At 35.8% G+C, this 17,071-nt stretch overlaps 4 protein-coding genes across 5 annotated transcripts in view; 2 read left to right on the top strand and 2 right to left on the bottom strand.

Moving 5' to 3' along the window:
* Positions 1 to 342: 342 nt before the first annotated feature.
* LOC107021322 (putative dual specificity protein phosphatase DSP8) lies at positions 343 to 5,232 on the top strand. Its single transcript, XM_015221960.2, has 6 exons — positions 343 to 1,147; positions 2,687 to 2,809; positions 3,471 to 3,564; positions 4,257 to 4,339; positions 4,424 to 4,513; positions 4,648 to 5,232. The coding sequence occupies exons 1-6, from the start codon at positions 881 to 883 to the stop codon at positions 5,020 to 5,022; spliced, it is 1,032 nt and encodes a 343-aa protein (XP_015077446.1). The 5' UTR covers positions 343 to 880; the 3' UTR covers positions 5,023 to 5,232.
* A 490-nt stretch (positions 5,233 to 5,722) lies between these two features.
* Positions 5,723 to 6,625, top strand: LOC107022605 (thionin-like protein 2). Its single transcript, XM_015223202.2, has 2 exons — positions 5,723 to 6,143; positions 6,371 to 6,625. Exons 1-2 carry the CDS (start codon positions 5,831 to 5,833, stop codon positions 6,439 to 6,441), a joined length of 384 nt encoding a protein of 127 aa, XP_015078688.1. The 5' UTR covers positions 5,723 to 5,830; the 3' UTR covers positions 6,442 to 6,625.
* A 788-nt stretch (positions 6,626 to 7,413) lies between these two features.
* Positions 7,414 to 11,180, bottom strand: LOC107021139 (nuclear pore complex protein NUP50A). The gene is made up of 2 exons (XM_015221741.2): positions 10,980 to 11,180; positions 7,414 to 9,081 (listed from the first exon to the last, which is right to left on the bottom strand). Exon 2 carries the CDS (start codon positions 9,021 to 9,023, stop codon positions 7,683 to 7,685), a length of 1,341 nt encoding a protein of 446 aa, XP_015077227.1. The 5' UTR covers positions 9,024 to 9,081; positions 10,980 to 11,180; the 3' UTR covers positions 7,414 to 7,682.
* Positions 11,181 to 12,375: 1,195 nt separating this feature from the next.
* LOC107023332 (coatomer subunit beta'-2-like) overlaps positions 12,376 to 17,071 on the bottom strand; it is a 12,747-nt gene continuing 8,051 nt past the window's right edge. The window contains exons 18-26 of one of the 2 annotated variants that reach the window (XR_001457205.2): positions 16,888 to 17,002; positions 16,696 to 16,767; positions 16,006 to 16,202; positions 15,819 to 15,912; positions 15,028 to 15,134; positions 14,646 to 14,775; positions 14,101 to 14,318; positions 13,307 to 13,366; positions 12,376 to 12,768 (exon numbers count right to left, since the gene is read on the bottom strand). Coding sequence is in view for 1 of the 2 variants with exons in the window: in XM_015223993.2 (XP_015079479.1) it covers positions 13,347 to 13,366; positions 14,177 to 14,318; positions 14,646 to 14,775; positions 15,028 to 15,134; positions 15,819 to 15,912; positions 16,006 to 16,202; positions 16,696 to 16,767; positions 16,888 to 17,002 (877 nt within the window). In the remaining variant the exon portion in view is untranslated. The remainder of the gene's footprint in view (positions 12,769 to 13,306; positions 13,367 to 14,100; positions 14,319 to 14,645; positions 14,776 to 15,027; positions 15,135 to 15,818; positions 15,913 to 16,005; positions 16,203 to 16,695; positions 16,768 to 16,887; positions 17,003 to 17,071) is intronic. The other variant, XM_015223993.2, reaches the window with a different exon arrangement.

The raw sequence follows: 17,071 nt of genomic DNA, 5'->3' as shown, positions 1-17,071 counted from the left end.
GTTCAAATGATAAAACCTTTATCTCTTATCATAAAATTATTATTTCGAATCACCTTGAAACAATAAAAGAAATAAGTATTTTTTTTTAATTTTTCATTAGATATTTAATAAACTTATCAGAATTTAATTAAATTTGAGTTTTACACTGAAAAATCCCAAAAAAAGCATAAAACGACTCTGTATTGACGAAGCTAGGATTAACATGTCTTAATTGTGACCTTAAAATTCTTATGAATGTCCCACCAGAAAATACCAGGCTTAAACGTGATTCGTGAATTGTCGTTTGGGGTTTCCACGTCACCGTAAAATTACTTTAATTTTATATTTTTTTTAAAAGATTGAAATTACGTGGCACACACACATAGAAATGGGACAATCTGAATTCCCAAGTAGAGTATCGTCTAGGGTTCTTCGATTCTAAGCTATCTCCACTCTTTTACCGATTCGGATTCGATTGCTTTTCCAAATCAAGGGTCTCAACCATCTCCGCAAGATCTTTACCGTCTGATCGATACAATTTTCTCTGAATATGGTTGAAATTTGCAAACTCTACCGTGATTTCAACTAAAGTTCGAACCTTTGTTGTAATTTCAGCGACCCCGATCCGTTACTGATAATTTGCCTAATTTTGAGGGAAGGGTCCATTTATTTTATGTTGATTTTGAAGACAGTGATGAGAATGATATTGGGTTTATAAGTCTCTTAGTTTGAATTTTAGGTGAAAGTTTGTGTTTTGGTGTGGAATTTGCACTTTGTTTGTCAGTGCGTTGTGTAATTTTTTTTTATTTACTTTGGCAAGTGGGTTCTGCATTTTGTTTTTTTCCTCTCTTTTTGTGATCAGTCAGTTGTATAGATTTTTTTTCCTGTTTCAAGTATTATCATGTATATAGAGGAAGAGAAGAGAGGAGAGTTGGAGAATGGGGAAGCGGAGATGGCTGGTGTGGTAGAGAAGGCAGATAAATCATCTCCTGCTGATAAGGTGGTGTATTCTGGTGGTAGTAGTGGCAAGAATGCTATGGTTGTGTTGGATGTCAGGAGGGTCATGGTTGGAGTTGGTGCTCGGGCTTTGTTTTACCCGACACTTCTCTACAATGTTGTTAGAAACAAGATTCAAGTGGAGTTTCGCTGGTGGGACTGGATTGATGAGGTATACCAGCTTTTGTCATTCTTGCTTTTGATACTTTTTGTTGTCCTAGCTTTAGCGTATACACTTGTAATGAATGCCTTGTTCTTGTTATTGTTGTTCCCCGTTTATGTATACACTTGTAATGAATGCCTTGTTGTTGTTATTGTTGTTCCCCGTTTATGTATAGTTGTATACACTTGTAGTGAATTATATGGTCTTTTTAAATGTATCTATGTCATTGTGCAGATGATGTCAGTATGCTTCAATAGTTGTTTAGACAAGATGGAATGTTTTTGCATATAATGTCCAATCCCTATGGCGCATCCAAATAGTCATGTGATGTGTTGATAAAATTTTGAACTAGTTATATTAGAAATTCATTCTAATTAATTGTCATCTGAGGCAGGATAGATCTTTCTGAAAGGCTTTGTCTGGAAAAATTATTTACACTTCATCAAAAAAAAAATAGTTACATTAAAGTTGATTACTTTGATTGCTGATGTTGAACTGTTGTAACATCTTGCTGAACTTCTAAGTCATGAATGATGAACAATAGTACTATATGGATGATTATTCAGAAAATGAGGCTGCAACTGAATTGTAGAAATATAAATCGTGTAGTTTTTATCTGAAAGAGCATGTCTTTGGACATGCTTGTCAATAATAAAAAGGCATGTAATAGATTGATATAGTACTCTGTATCAAATGCATTAGAAAGATGATTAGTCGTCTGTCCTTGGAATGACAAGACAATGACACGTGGGGCATAATATTTTTCTTGTCTATTCTTCTAAAAGAAATTTGCCTTTAATCATCAACCTTCGACATGTGGCAAAAGATGCATTGTTATCCAGGAAGATGAACCAATAGTAAATTTCTCTTCTATAAGTAAGTTACTCTCACTATTGTCATCCCTGATCAACTCTCATTTCTTCTTGATTTCCTGAAAATTTATTTACTTTCTTTAGTTAGGAAGTTTTTCTAATACTCTAATTAGTTTTAGAATGTTATGTACCAAAAGGTGACTTGAGATTCTCCTTTATACCAGTATAAGTTGACATTGATCAGAAAGATAGTTCTATCCCCACTCTAGATCAAATCCTTTTAAATACAGTAAACTTCAATGTTTGCCGACATCCTGGTCAAATTAAGAGGACTGATTTTGGAGGGTGTATATGTATAGTGACGTTGACGACTTGACGTTCATCATATCTGTTTTATGTTTTACTGCTTTTGTGTTATTATTTGTTCAAGGTTGTAGAATGTCTGGTATATGTCCAGCGAGGTGTGGGAGGTGCATGTAGGATTCTTAATGAATGTCTTCCTACATCTTAAACTTCATGATATAAGCTGCAATTCTATTCTCGTAACTCCATATGCATCTATCTTCATATTGGAGATTAAGTTTGCGTGTTTGCATGGATCATCTTGGAAGATCGCACAGGTTGATTGATGTTCATGTTCTTTCAATTATTTTTTAGTGAATAGTTGGGTAGTAGATTGTGCTTTAATATTTTACTGCATAACAGGATTGTATTACTGACTTAATCTCTCCTTTAGTTTGTGTTATTAGGTGCTGTCCCTTTCCCATCGGATGTGAAAAGGCTTAAGGAGCTTGGTGTCTCCGGTGTTGTCACCCTTAATGAGCCATATGAGACTTTAGTTCCTACTTCTTTATATGAGGTTAGTTCTTTATTTCTGATATTTGTTTTGATCTTTCTGTTATGCTTCACTTAAAAGACAAGGTAGTCTCTATCTCAAAAAAGAAAAGAAAAGAAAAGAAATCAGCCCTTCCTTATCAATCTAGAACAAAATCAAAAAGGAAAAACAGAAGTAAGTCATCATTGAAGTTTCTCCTTCATGTGGTCTTTCCTCATCTAAAAAATAGAAATGATAAGTCAGTCTTTGTTCTAGCTTCACCTTCATTGCCTTCCTCTTATTTCCTTTGCATTCCTATGTAATTGGAATGCACATTAAGGACATGTTGAGTATCATTGCATTAGCTGAGGACAATGTACATGTGCCAAACTTGTTTTGGTGAACGGTCTATCTGTCCGTTACAGTTCTTGTTTAGGACCTTTATTTACTGATTGTGTTCCGATCTTCTCTATGGTATTACTGATATCAATTCTATAAATATGAGATACAGTAGTGTTGCCTTTCTACCTCACCCAGTACAAGTTAAGTTTTTCACTTCATAATTCCTACATATTACTTTCGCTATTAACTAGTTGTCTAGTTCTTGTACGTTTACACTATGGATTTATTATTTAGATTTCCTTCCCGTTACATGATCAAGTGTTTTTATCTTCTTCACATTATTGTTGTCTATTATTTCTTGCAGGCTCATGGTATTCGTCATTTGGTTCTCCCCACTAGAGATTACTTATTTGCGCCATCACTGAATAATATATGTCAAGCAGTAGAGTTCATCCATGGTAAGTATCTTCCCATCCCCTTTAACTAGTTCGTTGATTTACACTATTGTCAACATTCTTAACCTCAGTTCGTGGGTGCTTTTGGGATTTTCTCATGACAGTTTTTTCCCTTTTCATCTTGAGATTCATCTAATTTGTCCAAACTCTGGAACTATGAGCTGTCTCCATCATATAAAAAATGACAGTCTGAACTTTGAGGGTTGAAAGTGTCCAATTCTTGGGTTGACACAGATTTTTTGATAATCTTTAAAAGTACATGCTTATCAAATAAAAAATACACTACAAATTCAAATGCCGTGTCATGGTTAAGCAAAAGTCAACAAAACTATGGTCCAATCAAATATTTGTTCAATTCACTAAATTGTGATTATGTCACTTAAAATGTGATTGAGGGAGTACATGTGTAAAGTTGCTGGTTTGCAATTTGGATACAGTACTTTTTGAGGTATCTGCCACGTTGTATATTGACTTGTTTTCACTTTTGTTGCCTTCTGTTGTAACAAACAAGGGTGAACACAAAATTCCTCTTGTCTTCTCTCCTCTTCCTTCATACCTAATCAAGATTGGACCTCTACACCTTTCCCCGGGCAGAAACTACAGAAAATTCCAACAGAATTGTTTAAAGTACTGCCAGAGGAGGGTTTACTACTAGTTTAAGTCTTTTAAGTAAACTTTTTTGTTTTTCTTTTAAGAAAATGCTTCCAATGGACAAAGTACGTATGTGCACTGCAAGGCTGGTCGAGGACGTAGCACGACCATTGTCTTATGCTACTTGGTGGGTTAACTAAGACTTGTTTGAATTGATTGTTTAGAGATCACTTTACACATTTTCTTTCTAAAGTTTCTTTTGTTTTTGTAGGTTAAGTACAAGCAGATGACACCAAATGACGCATATAACTATGTGAAGTCAATTCGTCCAAGGGTGCTTTTGGCCTCTTCCCAGCGACAGGTATCTCAGAGATTTGCCTCATTGATCCTTTCTCTTAGATGCATGATTTTTCTCCCTTAATGAGATACTCCAGTTGACTTGGTTTTTATTCTTCTAGCTATTGTTGTTGATTCTGTTTTTCCACTAATAACCAGGCTGTCCAGGATTTCTACCATATCATGGTGAAAAAGACACATAGTTCTAACCCCTTGACTAGTATGATATCGTTGAATTCAAGGTTCTTGGCTAGACGTAATTTGCTCGCCTTTGATGATGGTGCTGTAGTGGTGATAACCGAAACAGATCTAGATGGATATGATTCGAGCCTCAACTCCAGGGTGGCTGGATCCGAGATATGGGCTGATATGAATTTGGTTTACAGGGTTCGAGTTGCTGGTGGGGCAGCCTTAGCAAGACTCTCCTGTATGTGGCTTAGCTGCCACACCGACCAGAAGATTCTGAATCAGAAGCCGACTGCAAAGAGCAAGCAGCTGGAAAGTTTTACTGTAGATATTCATGTCTTCTCTTAAACTAAAAGTTGTATATATACACGTGTTCTCTTCAGTTAAAAAGTTGTATAGGTTTCTTCAGTACATAAATATGCGACAAGGTGCCTACGGTTTCAGTTTTCTCTACCAAAAAACCTTGACTTTCTCAATGTAAATATGATGTACTTCTCATGTTGCAAATGAGAGATTTAAGAGTAAATGTATATATAGCTTTCTGCAAAATTTGAACTTTGGTGATGTACCTTACCACCTGTTAGAATATTTTGCAGTTCTTGAATGGGGGATTTGCTACTCAGGGCATGTATAGATGCATCAGATTTGCATATAAAGTCTGAACAATCTGTATGTCTAGAACCTCTTTTTTGTTTTCTGGTTTATTTCCAGCAACACCAAGTAACCATTTGCCTATGGACATAGATGTTCTATATGATGAATTTAACTTGTTTGGTATCGAGACATAGTTATTGTGGTTGTGTTACATTAAGCAGTTCAAATAAAAAAAAAGGGGTCAACATATATGCAGAGTATGATGTTCGAGTTAAGTAATTATTAATCGTGGAACCCAGTTGTTATTTCATATTGACTATTAACTTGAGGACGTTATATAAACTCATAAACTTCAAATGTACGATCATCGTATACTAATAGTTAAAAACTGCCATGGGCAAAGACAAAAAACCATCACATGTCACCGCAACTTTAGCTAACACCAAAACAATGATCAATCTTTTACTACTATTACTACTACTATATATGCCACTTGTGAATACTGGCTATTACAGTTGTATAATTTTTCCATAGGCTAAGAAATTTTGTTGTTAAAGGAAAAATGAAATTATGGGCTTTTGTTTTTGTGTTAATGGCATTTGGGATGTTTATAGGGCAGTCCAGTGCCTCTGTTTCTACTTTTAGGGATTGCTATTCGAAATGCTTTATATTCTGCTTAATTGAACCTTCTCAAAATCTTTGTACTTGTACTTCTAGATGCTTAAAAGAATGCATTTTTAGTTCTGATCCAGGTAATAGTTCCTCTATTATTCCCACTTCACACAATGATGTTGCAGACAGTAAGAATCTTAACTTCTGCAAGCTTGGTTGTGCTTTCTCTACATGTTCTGGTCTCAGCACAAAACATCAACCTAGTAAGTTTCATTCCGTTTCAATTTGTCTGTCATACTTTTCTTTTTAGTTCGTTTAAGAAAACGAGGTTAAATAACTTTTTGGTACATTCTACCTATCTTTAGTTTAAGAGAAGAAAATGTAAATGTTTTGTTTACTTTACGGAGACAGTGATCTTTATTTGTACATTATCTTTGTGTTGGTGTATTTGCTCCATAATTGATGTTCTCTTCACATTCTTTTTTGTTAGATGGTGGAAAAATGGACGATTGTGTTGGATCCTGCTCAAGAATGTGCACCAAAAACTACACAATTCCATAGAAATGACACTATTACAGTCTCTAATATTTTATTGTACTTCATTGTTTTTAGCTTCTTTTTTTCTTTTTTCTTTTTTTTTTCCGTTGGTGTGTGTGTGCTAATCCCCATTTTTTTGAATTTCGTTTTCTTATGTTGTTTTCAAGTTTGAAGATGGAAAAGTAATTCACGAGAGTGTGTTTCTGAATTTTGGCCTCCTTTTTCTTATCCTTTTGTAGACTTCAGAAGAAGCATAGAATTCTGCAGTATCACAATTCACGAGGTCAATCCTGTAATGTCACCCTAAACACAAATTTAAAGGCAATTACTTTTTGTTTTGTCAATTAACAAACGCTATATAATGAACTACAGTAATATTTCATTTCTTAATCAGAAGTCTCGAATTTGAGTTAGAAAACATTTTATCCGGGGACTTACGATGCACCAATGCGAGTATATGGTTAATGGGAAAAAAAAATAAACGCATACGATATGGAATTGCGTGAAGCCAGTTTATAATTGGTTAAAATGCTGTAATGTAGGTAGTAGGCCAATGTGTCTGGTGCACTCACTTTTGAATATTTTTTTCACTGTCTTTGCATGACCCGTGAACTAGGAAATGACATTGGATAAAGAGCTAATCATAGCCCGTGAAGAGAATACAAACTTTTATATGCAGAAAAGAATTAGCATTACTGTTAAAACCAATTTGTACTCATATAAGGATAACTCTAATTTTCTTATGGATTGGTTGGACGATCTGTTAAGGAAACCAAATTTAGCACAAAAAAAACAAATCAAGAACGTGTTTATTCTGCAACGACTTTTATGAACAAAGCCACTGTTTTCTATGAGAATACTACTGATTTGTCATCTAATTACATGCTTGATTTCTAATAAGCTTTACTTAAGCCGTAGATTTATCAAAAACAGTCTCTCTTCATGTCACAAGGTAGCATATGATATTCCCCATACGAAATTTCATTGGGTACGTTGTTGTATCTACATTGAGATAGGAATTCAAATTGTAATTTCAAGGAGCTAACAACAAAAATCAAAAGAGAAGAAATACTAGGGATAAACAACATCATAATGTTGAAGACTTTACTTGCTATATAGGATTATAAGTTATCCATCTACGGATAAAATATTCTACATTTTTTTAAAACTATGCAAAGGGGCAGAAAAGGGGAAAATGTAGATGGGTTCTGTGATGAAAATAGAATCTCTATGCATCGTTGCCAAAATTATTAGTCATCTGAAGTTCATGGAGAATTTGGTGGCGTCTTCAAAGAGACTTCTATCTTATCTTTATGTTCCATCACAGCAGCTCGAAACTCCTCAATAATAGAGGCATCCTTGAACTTCAAAGCAATTGTTGAAAGTCCATCTTTCCCATCATCAGCACTATTCATACAAGCAAAGGTGACACCTTTTTTATCCATGCTTGCGAGCTTCATTTCAGGATAAAGGTTGGCATTCAAAATCAACCTGTAATTTCCTCTGGTTCTCATAACAAGTCTAGCTTTTCCAGTTCCACTTGAAATATTGAGCTTCAGCTCTCCCTTTCCACGCTCCTTCCACCCTCCATTAAGATATTCAAACAGCACAGAGTCAGCTGTAAAGATCGCCTTTTCATGCTCCTCCCCTGTTACAACCGGAACCTCTTGCATGGAAGGAAATCCAGTTCCCTCGCTCTTTTTTACACTAGATGACCCTGAGTAACCAAATAGAGAAGCATTTCCATTAGTGGGAAGACTAACACCGAAAATTGACTGATCGCTTTTTGCTCCAAAGAGAGACCCAGAACCAGAACCAGCACCTGATTCAGAACCAAACCCTAGTGGAGATCCCTCTTTTGAATTAGCTCCAAATGAGAATGTAGTATTTGCGAACCCAGTTCCTGCAAGTCCTGTGAAAGCATTTTGGCTACTGGAGAGCTGTTGAAACGAGCCAAAAGATGCAGTTTCAGCATCCTTGTCATTTTTTCCATCGCCAACATGTTTTTCCATTTCATTTTCCGTCTTATTGCCTTCCACTTCTATGTCATCTGCACTCTTCTCCACTACAGTGACCGTCTCAGTGTCATCTTTAATTTTTTCACTTCCCACTGCCTTCTTTTCAGTAGATTCAGGTTTGTTAGGCTTATCAACTTCCTCCTTATCAACATTAGAATCAGCTGTTGACTCAGATTTGCTTTCGGGTAGCTTAGAATTTTCGTCACTTTCCTTCTCATGATCAGCTTCCTTACTCACATCTGTTTCTTCCTTTTTAATTCCCTCACTTTGATCATTTGAATCTTCTGGCTTCTTGGAAGTTGTCCCATTCCCAGCTTCAGTTGTGGTCACAGCAGGAGTACTGGTATTAGCAGGTAGAACCAATTGGATCGCCGCAAAAGGGTTAGAAGAAGGAGTAGTTGTAGTCGAAGCTGTTTTACGAACTTTGACAATTCTCCGATTTGCCATCACCTCATCACTTGCTCTCTTGAAAGTTCCATTCTCCTGTTCAGATGACTCATTATCATCATCAAGACCAGGATTATCTCGTGATAGTTCCTTTACAGCAGCCCTTTTCTTTGATGGTTGAAGAGAGTCCGCGTCCCCCATCCCAAAATGCAGAATGACACTGGAAGAGTTCCTAAAAAGCTGATGGCGATTCAAATTTCTGCAGGAAATACTCAGAAGTCTCAGTAACCTGACAGATGAATTCAATCTGCTGTGTGGCATAAAGCAGCCTAGGCCATTGAGAGGGAAGTCACAGTCTAGATAAACCAGGAAAAATAGACAACAGACTGCCCAGAAAATCTCATCAATCATCAGGAAGGTGGATCTGGTGACAGTAGCACTTTGAAATAACTACACAGAAGCTCATAATATGGCAACAGTCTATCCCAACAACTAACATACACAACAAACTCATTGAAGAAAATAAAGCAACTAGTAGTTAGAATGTCAAAAGCTTCATGTCAATCTTTTAGACCTGCTTTCGGCCAGCATCAGAAGTACAAAGGCCAGACATACAACAGAAAGGTGATATAAGATTGCTGAGTTAAGATGCAAACAGACACATGCGAGAGCATTTACTCCTCGTATCCAACTAGGTTATCGATTACAGTTAAAAAATGAGCATGAAAAGTTTTTTATATGTAAAATGAGGATGAATAGTAGAATGTATTGAAAATAAAACAATTCCTTCTGTCGTATTCAGAGCTTTTCAGATCACATGCATGCATAAAACTCTATCAATATCAAACAGAAACTCGGAAGACATGTAGAAGCAGAACCCAAAGAATTTCTTTATAAGGAAACAAACAAAAAAACAGAAGTAGAGCACTGGATTTTCTAATTCAAAATCCCTTATTTCTCGACTACTTAACATGAATCAAGCCCAACCTGAAGAATTTCACCAAAATATTTACTGCAAACACAAGGCTAATGATAAGCTTTAAATTGACAAGTGTCTTCACATAGAGGCAGATCCAAAATTTGAACTTTATGGGTTCAAATTTGGTATTTTACCACAATTCATTTGATTTTCTGAGTTCAAATTTGGTATTTTACCCAATTCATTTGATTTTCTGGGTTCAAAATCAATTATTTGTACTCAGTAAAGAATTTTTAACACATACAGGGTCCGAGAAAAAGCTGCTAGGTTCAAATGAACCATAAATTGCATACCACATCTGCCCCTGCCTTGACATGTCATAGGACCTTAACATACAACCCACGGAAGGCCAAAGCTAGTGGGTGAAAGTACATTCTAAATCCTACCACATATCTATGCTCTTTCCAACCTCCATTTTTGTGTATTGGCACTACATTCCTCTTTAGAAATATCAAATATGTAAAGCTAGCAACAGAATTGAGGGATTTCTTCTGTGTACAAGATCACAACATTTTTGGTGAAAAATAGGAGGTCAACTAAATGAATCTTTTGTGGGATCCTTCCCTCCCCAAATCCTACTTGTGGGATTACACTTGGCGTTTTGTAGGCAGTGGCGGACCAAGAATTTTCAGTAAACAGATTCTTTATATGAACTAGTAAATGCGCAAAGAAGTGAGCAGAAGAAAGTTTGATCACTCAAAAAATTCAACAATAAGGCATCCTAAGAAATGCATGTTTTTAATCAGCTGAAAATCAAACAGTGACCATTACAACATAAAAAAAAGTAGCTACCTTGAACAACGAAACAAATCACGACAAATATAACCTACATTTTATAATTCTTTACTACCGCGATAACAAAATTCACATCTTCTTCCTCATTTATTCTCTTCCAGAAAAGTTTTGGGTCTATCAATATGTGTCACTGAAATAACACTCCTTCCAGTTGAACTAGTTTCAAATAAGTAATCATTACAACTCACATACAAAATAATTCAATCTCAGTTCACTTCCTATATCAATTTCATTCGCCAAACAGTACTTTATCAGAAAACCTCCTCTCACAACAAATTCTGGATTTAGTTATTTTAATCAAGTATAATGAAACATAAGCTAAAAACTCGAATTAATTACAGAAAATTCATAAACAAAAGCCAGAGAAGAGAGATCGACGTTACCTGGAAGCACTCTGATTGCTTCAAGTAGTTTTAGAGAGAAACTTTCTACTGTAATGAAAATGGTACCGAAGTGTATAAAAACCCTAGACGGAGCTAATGAACAGAATCAGCTTCCTTTTTCTATTTTTTTTGCTTTCCCTAATTTATTTCTTTTTTTTGTTTATAGTAGTGAACTTGCACGCATTTCACTTGAAAAAGAGTAGAATTTAGCTAAATAATTGCTGTTTATTTATTTATTATCTAAAAACCATTCTGTAAATTAGCTGTTTCCTTTTAGTTTTAGTTATTTATGAATAGCAATACTAGGATGAATTGTTTTCAGTATATTATCAAGTTTGGTATGTGATTGGTATTAAAAACATAGGTTCATAAATTTATTAGCAAATAGTAAGATATAGTGCATTCTTAAGCAATAAGCACAATATTATATCTTCTTCGGGCCCGTTTGGATGGGCTTAATAAAAGCAGCTTTAAAAAAGTACTTTTGAAAGTGCTGAAACTTATTTTTAAAATAAGCAGTTATGTGTTTGGATAAAAGTGCTGAAGTTGCTATGCCAAACGTGAAAAGGGAAAAATGGAAGAAAGAGATGTTAGGGTTATGTTGTAATTTGGAGATTGTATAAAAATATTAAAGGCAAAAAGATAAAAATGTGGTCAACTTAAAACAGCTTATAAGCTAAAAAAAGAAAAGCACCTCTACCCCAGCTTTTAACTTTTGGCTTAAAATAAGTTTTTTTTTACTTAAAATAAGTTATTTTGAGTATTGCCAAACAGCTAAATAAGTCAAAAATCAGCTTTTAAGCTGAGCCAAACAGGCTCTTAATTAGTGATATTGCAAATTCTTGAGTGATTGGCCATGCAAATAACTTCTGATCTGATATCTAAGAAAGACCTATTATTTTTATGATCAAATAATGATCTGGATCAACTTCTAACTTCTCGAGCATAATTTTACAATTCCCGCCAACAACGAGTAGGAGCATCAAAGCATACCCAACCGAAATCATTCTTTCGGTAAATGCTTTGGTGAAAGTCTTCTAATATTTATGCTCTTTGGTGTACTTGTTGAAGCTTTTCAAATTATGCGGAGATCATACACATTGAAGCTTCAAATTCATTAGTTGCTTTTGTAACTACAACTAAACATAACTGAATATCAGGCTATTACCTTTGATCTGCAAGTGGATTTACATCAAACTTTGACATCCTAACCATGATAAAAAAATAATAAAAAATAATGAAGTAAAAGAACATGGTGTTTGTTAAGGAAGTCATCTTTCTGCTTAAGATGTAATTCCATGGTGTTTGGAATCATAGTATTATCAGTAAGTTCAAGTTTTAGCCTATGTTTATTTGAAATTCGACTTCTAAATTAATAATATAGAGAAAGTTATTGCACCAATAAAATGGAAAAAGAAAATATTAATATCTCAAATCTGCTGCATAGTGATTGCTACAACCATTGCCTGAGTACTGTTCTGGTGAAGGGAACACAGTGAGTTGGAAAATCATAGAGAAATATGAACTCAAAAGCACTTCCGCAGCATCTCCACTTGCATATCTTGTGCAGCTGTTTTTACATTCACAGTGGATTGAAAGAATTTTGACGGATTATAAAGAATTATATCCCTCACAAAGAATAATAGTGTATAAATCTATGCGTGACTAATGCTAATAACTCAGCTGGGACAAATGTTTTCTACAGTATGCCACCAAAACTCGTTCACCACTCAAAACAGACAGCCAGTCCCTTCATCGTTCGTCCCATTCAGACAACAACTTTGAGAACCTGGAATGAAAAGTTCAAATTTCTGTCAAACGGCCCAAACAGTATTATATGTTGTAAGCACAACTTTCCGAAGATCTGCTTTTATTGAATCAAAACCCAGGTGAAGTATACCAGAAGTGTAGTCAAATAATGTAAACTAACATCATGCAAGTGAAGAACTGCAGAAACACAATTATTCTATTTTTTTCTGGATGGCACAAACAACGAATTTCAAGAATATTTCTTTATCAAAATATGGTTACACATACATATGAATCACAAAAATTGACCAAATTCTAGGAGGGGAAACATGGTTTCTTCAGTTTCTTGCATATAGCCCAAGGCAGAACACGGTTAAATGTACAAGTTCAAATATTCTACAAGGGCACACCAGTCAAGCAAATGAAATGATATGCGTGCAAGTGTTGTTAACACACAAAATACTTGGTAAATAAGAAAATTTTGAAGCACCTCCAATCAAGAAGACATACAGATAAGAACTGTTTATCAGACAAAGCATCCATAAAATTGTGCTTGATGCAGAAAACTCAATTCTCACCATAAGAACGGATTACATACAGCTGGAACCAACTGTGTTCCTAGTTGTGTGGTGTAAGCACTGCAAAAAGAATAAAAAGGAATGAGAGGTAAGTAAAGTAAATTGACAACCACAAAAAACAACATACCCAGTGAAATCCCACAAGTGGGGTCCGGGGAGGGTAGAGCGTACGCAGACTTTACCACTACCCCATGGAGGTAGAGAGGTTGTTTTGTAAAGACCCTTGGCTCAAGTTCAGCAATTTCGGGTATAAAGAAGAAGAAAAAAATATTAACGAAAATGTAAATAACAACTAATAAGAGAAGCAGTATAAAGCCAACTAACAATAAATCGAACGAAAAAGAAAAGAACAAGCACAAATAGGGACAAATCGAGAAGGAAAAGTGAAATGCCAAGAAACAAATGAATGCCAACGTAGTTAAGTTCCTAACTTATGCCAAAAACAAATGAATGTCAAATGCTAATCAACTGAAATATATTAGCCAGCGCCGGAATTTTCACCCATAGAAGCAGTTCAAGTTAAACGACAGAAATTATCTATGGATTGAGGAACTTTAAAAAGCTTGAAAACACATTAATATCTAGACATAAAAGAAGAGAACAAACTCCAAAATCCACATTTTAGTATTTCATAGGAAAGGCAATATGCCTTCTCAAGGTTGGGTTTGCCAAAATTGCAATTGCTTCAAGCAGTTAAGGTTAAAGAAAAAAAAGGAGGCATAAAAGAAAAAAGAGAAGGATTTGGAATGTATAGGGAGCCAAACACAGCAACTAAAAGAAATTCAATTAATCACCAGCTACAAAATTAGGATTTTCACACCGGCCCAACCAATTGCTTTTAGGCTGACGGTTTTCCTTCAGTATTCGTACCCCACTCTTCTTCAGCCTCGTTTCCATTGACGAGTACTGCACTATCAGTAGATTCAGCATCTACAACAGCCTCTTCTTGGCTCTCCTGTTGAGTGCCATCTTGTCCCTGCTCTTGCACCTCATCACCATTCTGTTCCACAACCTGGGGAGTTTAAACAAGGAAACAATCACCTTTAAACATGGCCTTTACCACAGTGATTAGGCGTATAAGTTGTTTGTATGAAGGGTATCAACTACCATCGAGCATAAGGTTGTTGTTAAGATTCTTGAAATTCAAACTATTATGCCATACATCCATACCTAAATCCCCAGCATTGTATAAACAAAATAATATAAAATGCTAACACTATGTTTTCTACTTCTTTTTTTGAATATATATATATATATATATATATATATATATATAAAAGGACACATAATGGAAAATGAATCCTCATATGAGACAAATAGAAACATGTCCATCTAATACCTCGTGGTCCATTTCTCCATTTTCAAGGGGTTCTTCTTCATCCATTCTCATGTTGCTGAAAGCTTCTACAAGGTTGGAAGTTGGTCTATCAGCATAATTTCCATAATCTGCTGCTGGTGGGTATACACCCCTACATAAAAATTAGAAAATAACCTTGATGAAAAATTTTCACAATGAAATTGTGCAACACTTGGTCTCATAACTGGCTACCAGTCCACAATAGTGTTAAATATGCCCATCCATTAAGCCCTGTTGAACTCATACTCCAGCAATAAGAGGAAAGGAGTACAAATAGAAAAAGAGATGTAAATTTTTTTCAAAGAGCCACCAGTGTAAAAGCTACAAAAGATCCACACAAAGGGGAATAGTGGTCTATATACACCTTTCCTCTGCGACTCTAGCTTCAACTGCAAGTGCAATTTGCCAGTGCTCAAACATGTTGGGATATTCTTCAGGATCAGCCAAAGCTTCCGCTGCTTTCTGGTTAACCTACAGGCAGAAATCATGCAGAAAACTAGGTTCAAATCTGACAGATAATTCTGCAGACTATTCCTTACCCATAAAAGACAACCTTTTCTGCAGTTCTCTTACTACTTGCGCTCAAGTTCAAATCATTTTTTTACAAAGACACTCAAATTCTAATCGTGAAGTTAAATGGATGTCTATCGAATATAGAGAGTTCTCGGGCCACATTGGTCGCTGAGAGAAATCGACAGAAATATTTCATGGCTCAAGTTCAAATCATTTTTTTACAAAGACACTCAAATTCTAATCGTGAAGTTAAGTGGATGTCTATCGAATATAGAGAGTTCTCGGGCCACATTGGCCGCTGAGAGAAATCGACAGAAATATTTCATGGCTATTTTCAGGCACATGCAAATGCAAGCAAAAGTTAGAAAAGAGAAAACACACGTCAACAACAGCAAATTTTTATGTCTCAGGTAACAGTACCATCAAAGAGCTCCTAACTTCCGTTGCACTGTTAACTTAAAGGTCAAAAAGCATGATCCCCACAGCATGAGGCTGAAGCATTGTACTTTATTTCTTTCTTTATTTTAAAAAAGATTAAAACGAAAGTAGCATACTTTTTAAAAAAACTGACCAAGTGAAACAGCTCTTTAAATAGTGGACCATGAAAATCTAATAGCAATCACAAAAATGAATATCACTAACCTTATTAAGGTCCTTCCTCCACATTGCAACTATTTCAGAAACCTTACTTGGAAGGTAAGATCTTGCCATAAATGCAGCCTCAGGTATCCGGTTGCTGCAAAGTAATTGCAATAGAGAATATCATTCCAGAGTTGAAACAATCTGACAAGTGGCAACAAACTGAAGAGGAACACAAATGAAAAAGTACCTGTCAACCAACAGCTGAACACAATCTTCTACTTTACCCAGGAGGAACAGGCAAAGGAATGCAACATTGTTTCTTCCATGCTCTTTTGCAAGAGATGCTAATTCAGCAATTCCTTCAGCATCTCCTAACGAGGAATAAAGCAGCAGCAAACCACTCAAGTCATTAGCGTATTTCAAACAATCCTCTGCCATCTCCAGCTGCAAAATACAAAACAGCAATATTAATAGAGAATTCAAGTAAAGAACAGTTGGTAGGGGTAAGGTTTATGTACACCCCACCATCCCCAGACCCCATTTGTGGGATCACACTGGGTTTGCTGTTATAATCCAAGTAGAGTACTAAAAAGGATGACCAGGAGGCTGCAGAAATCAACTACAAACAACCTTTAACTGAACTACAAACAGAAACATTCGGTAAACTTTCACAGGCAAAAGGACAACCAACAGCGTTCAGAACCTTAACCATAGATTTTTCCAGCAGCAAAAATGGTATGGGTCAGGAGTTTTCTGCTAAGAAACTTTCGGACAGCTGACTTGGAATTTCTGATATAAATTAAGGAGCTCAAACACTGACCATTTGTAAAACTCATCAATTTACTTTTTTTTTTAAAATTCAAGTGGTTTATGTTCCCCCTTGTAAGAATTTGTTTTCAAAAAAAAAGGGGCTCAAGCGGCTGTAAGTATCAATTACCATTCCAGCAGACATTGCCAGTTCACCCAACTGCTTCCATTTGGATTCACTCTGTGCTACTACAGCAATTTCCTGCAAACAAGAAGGGGCACATGGCCATACTTAACGACATATGGTTCTTCTGACAGAGACAAGTATAAGGAAGAGAGGCTGAAGTCAAACCACACACTTCCACGAGTTAGTAGCCCTTACCTTTGCAATGTCTAATTTACCCAACTGTATGGCAAGTTCAAATCTGTAGTCAGCGTCTGTTGCAACTTCCAATGCTTCCTCAATCATACCCCGTGATTCCAAGAAACGAGCAACACTACAGGGAATCATTTCATCAGAACTTAGAGAACTTGATAATCCCATCATGAACGCCCCCCCCCCCCCC

The sequence above is a fragment of the Solanum pennellii genome, chromosome 6, assembly GCF_001406875.1.
Source record: "Solanum pennellii chromosome 6, SPENNV200".
Taxonomy (NCBI): domain Eukaryota; kingdom Viridiplantae; phylum Streptophyta; class Magnoliopsida; order Solanales; family Solanaceae; genus Solanum; species Solanum pennellii.
This window is presented reverse-complemented; position numbering and strand designations above follow the sequence as displayed.

Excerpts from the sequence above, each read along its gene's own strand:
- LOC107021322 (XM_015221960.2), top strand. The coding sequence starts at position 881 with ATGTATATAGAGGAAGAGAAGAGAGGAGAGTTGGAGAATGGGGAAGCG. Across the intron at positions 2,810-3,470 it reads TTCCTACTTCTTTATATGAG|GCTCATGGTATTCGTCATTT; the intron begins GTTAGTTCTTTA and ends TATTTCTTGCAG. Across the intron at positions 4,514-4,647 it reads TGGCCTCTTCCCAGCGACAG|GCTGTCCAGGATTTCTACCA; the intron begins GTATCTCAGAGA and ends ACTAATAACCAG.
- LOC107022605 (XM_015223202.2), top strand. The coding sequence starts at position 5,831 with ATGAAATTATGGGCTTTTGTTTTTGTGTTAATGGCATTTGGGATGTTT. Across the intron at positions 6,144-6,370 it reads CAGCACAAAACATCAACCTA|ATGGTGGAAAAATGGACGAT; the intron begins GTAAGTTTCATT and ends CTTTTTTGTTAG.
- LOC107021139 (XM_015221741.2), bottom strand. The coding sequence starts at position 9,023 with ATGGGGGACGCGGACTCTCTTCAACCATCAAAGAAAAGGGCTGCTGTA.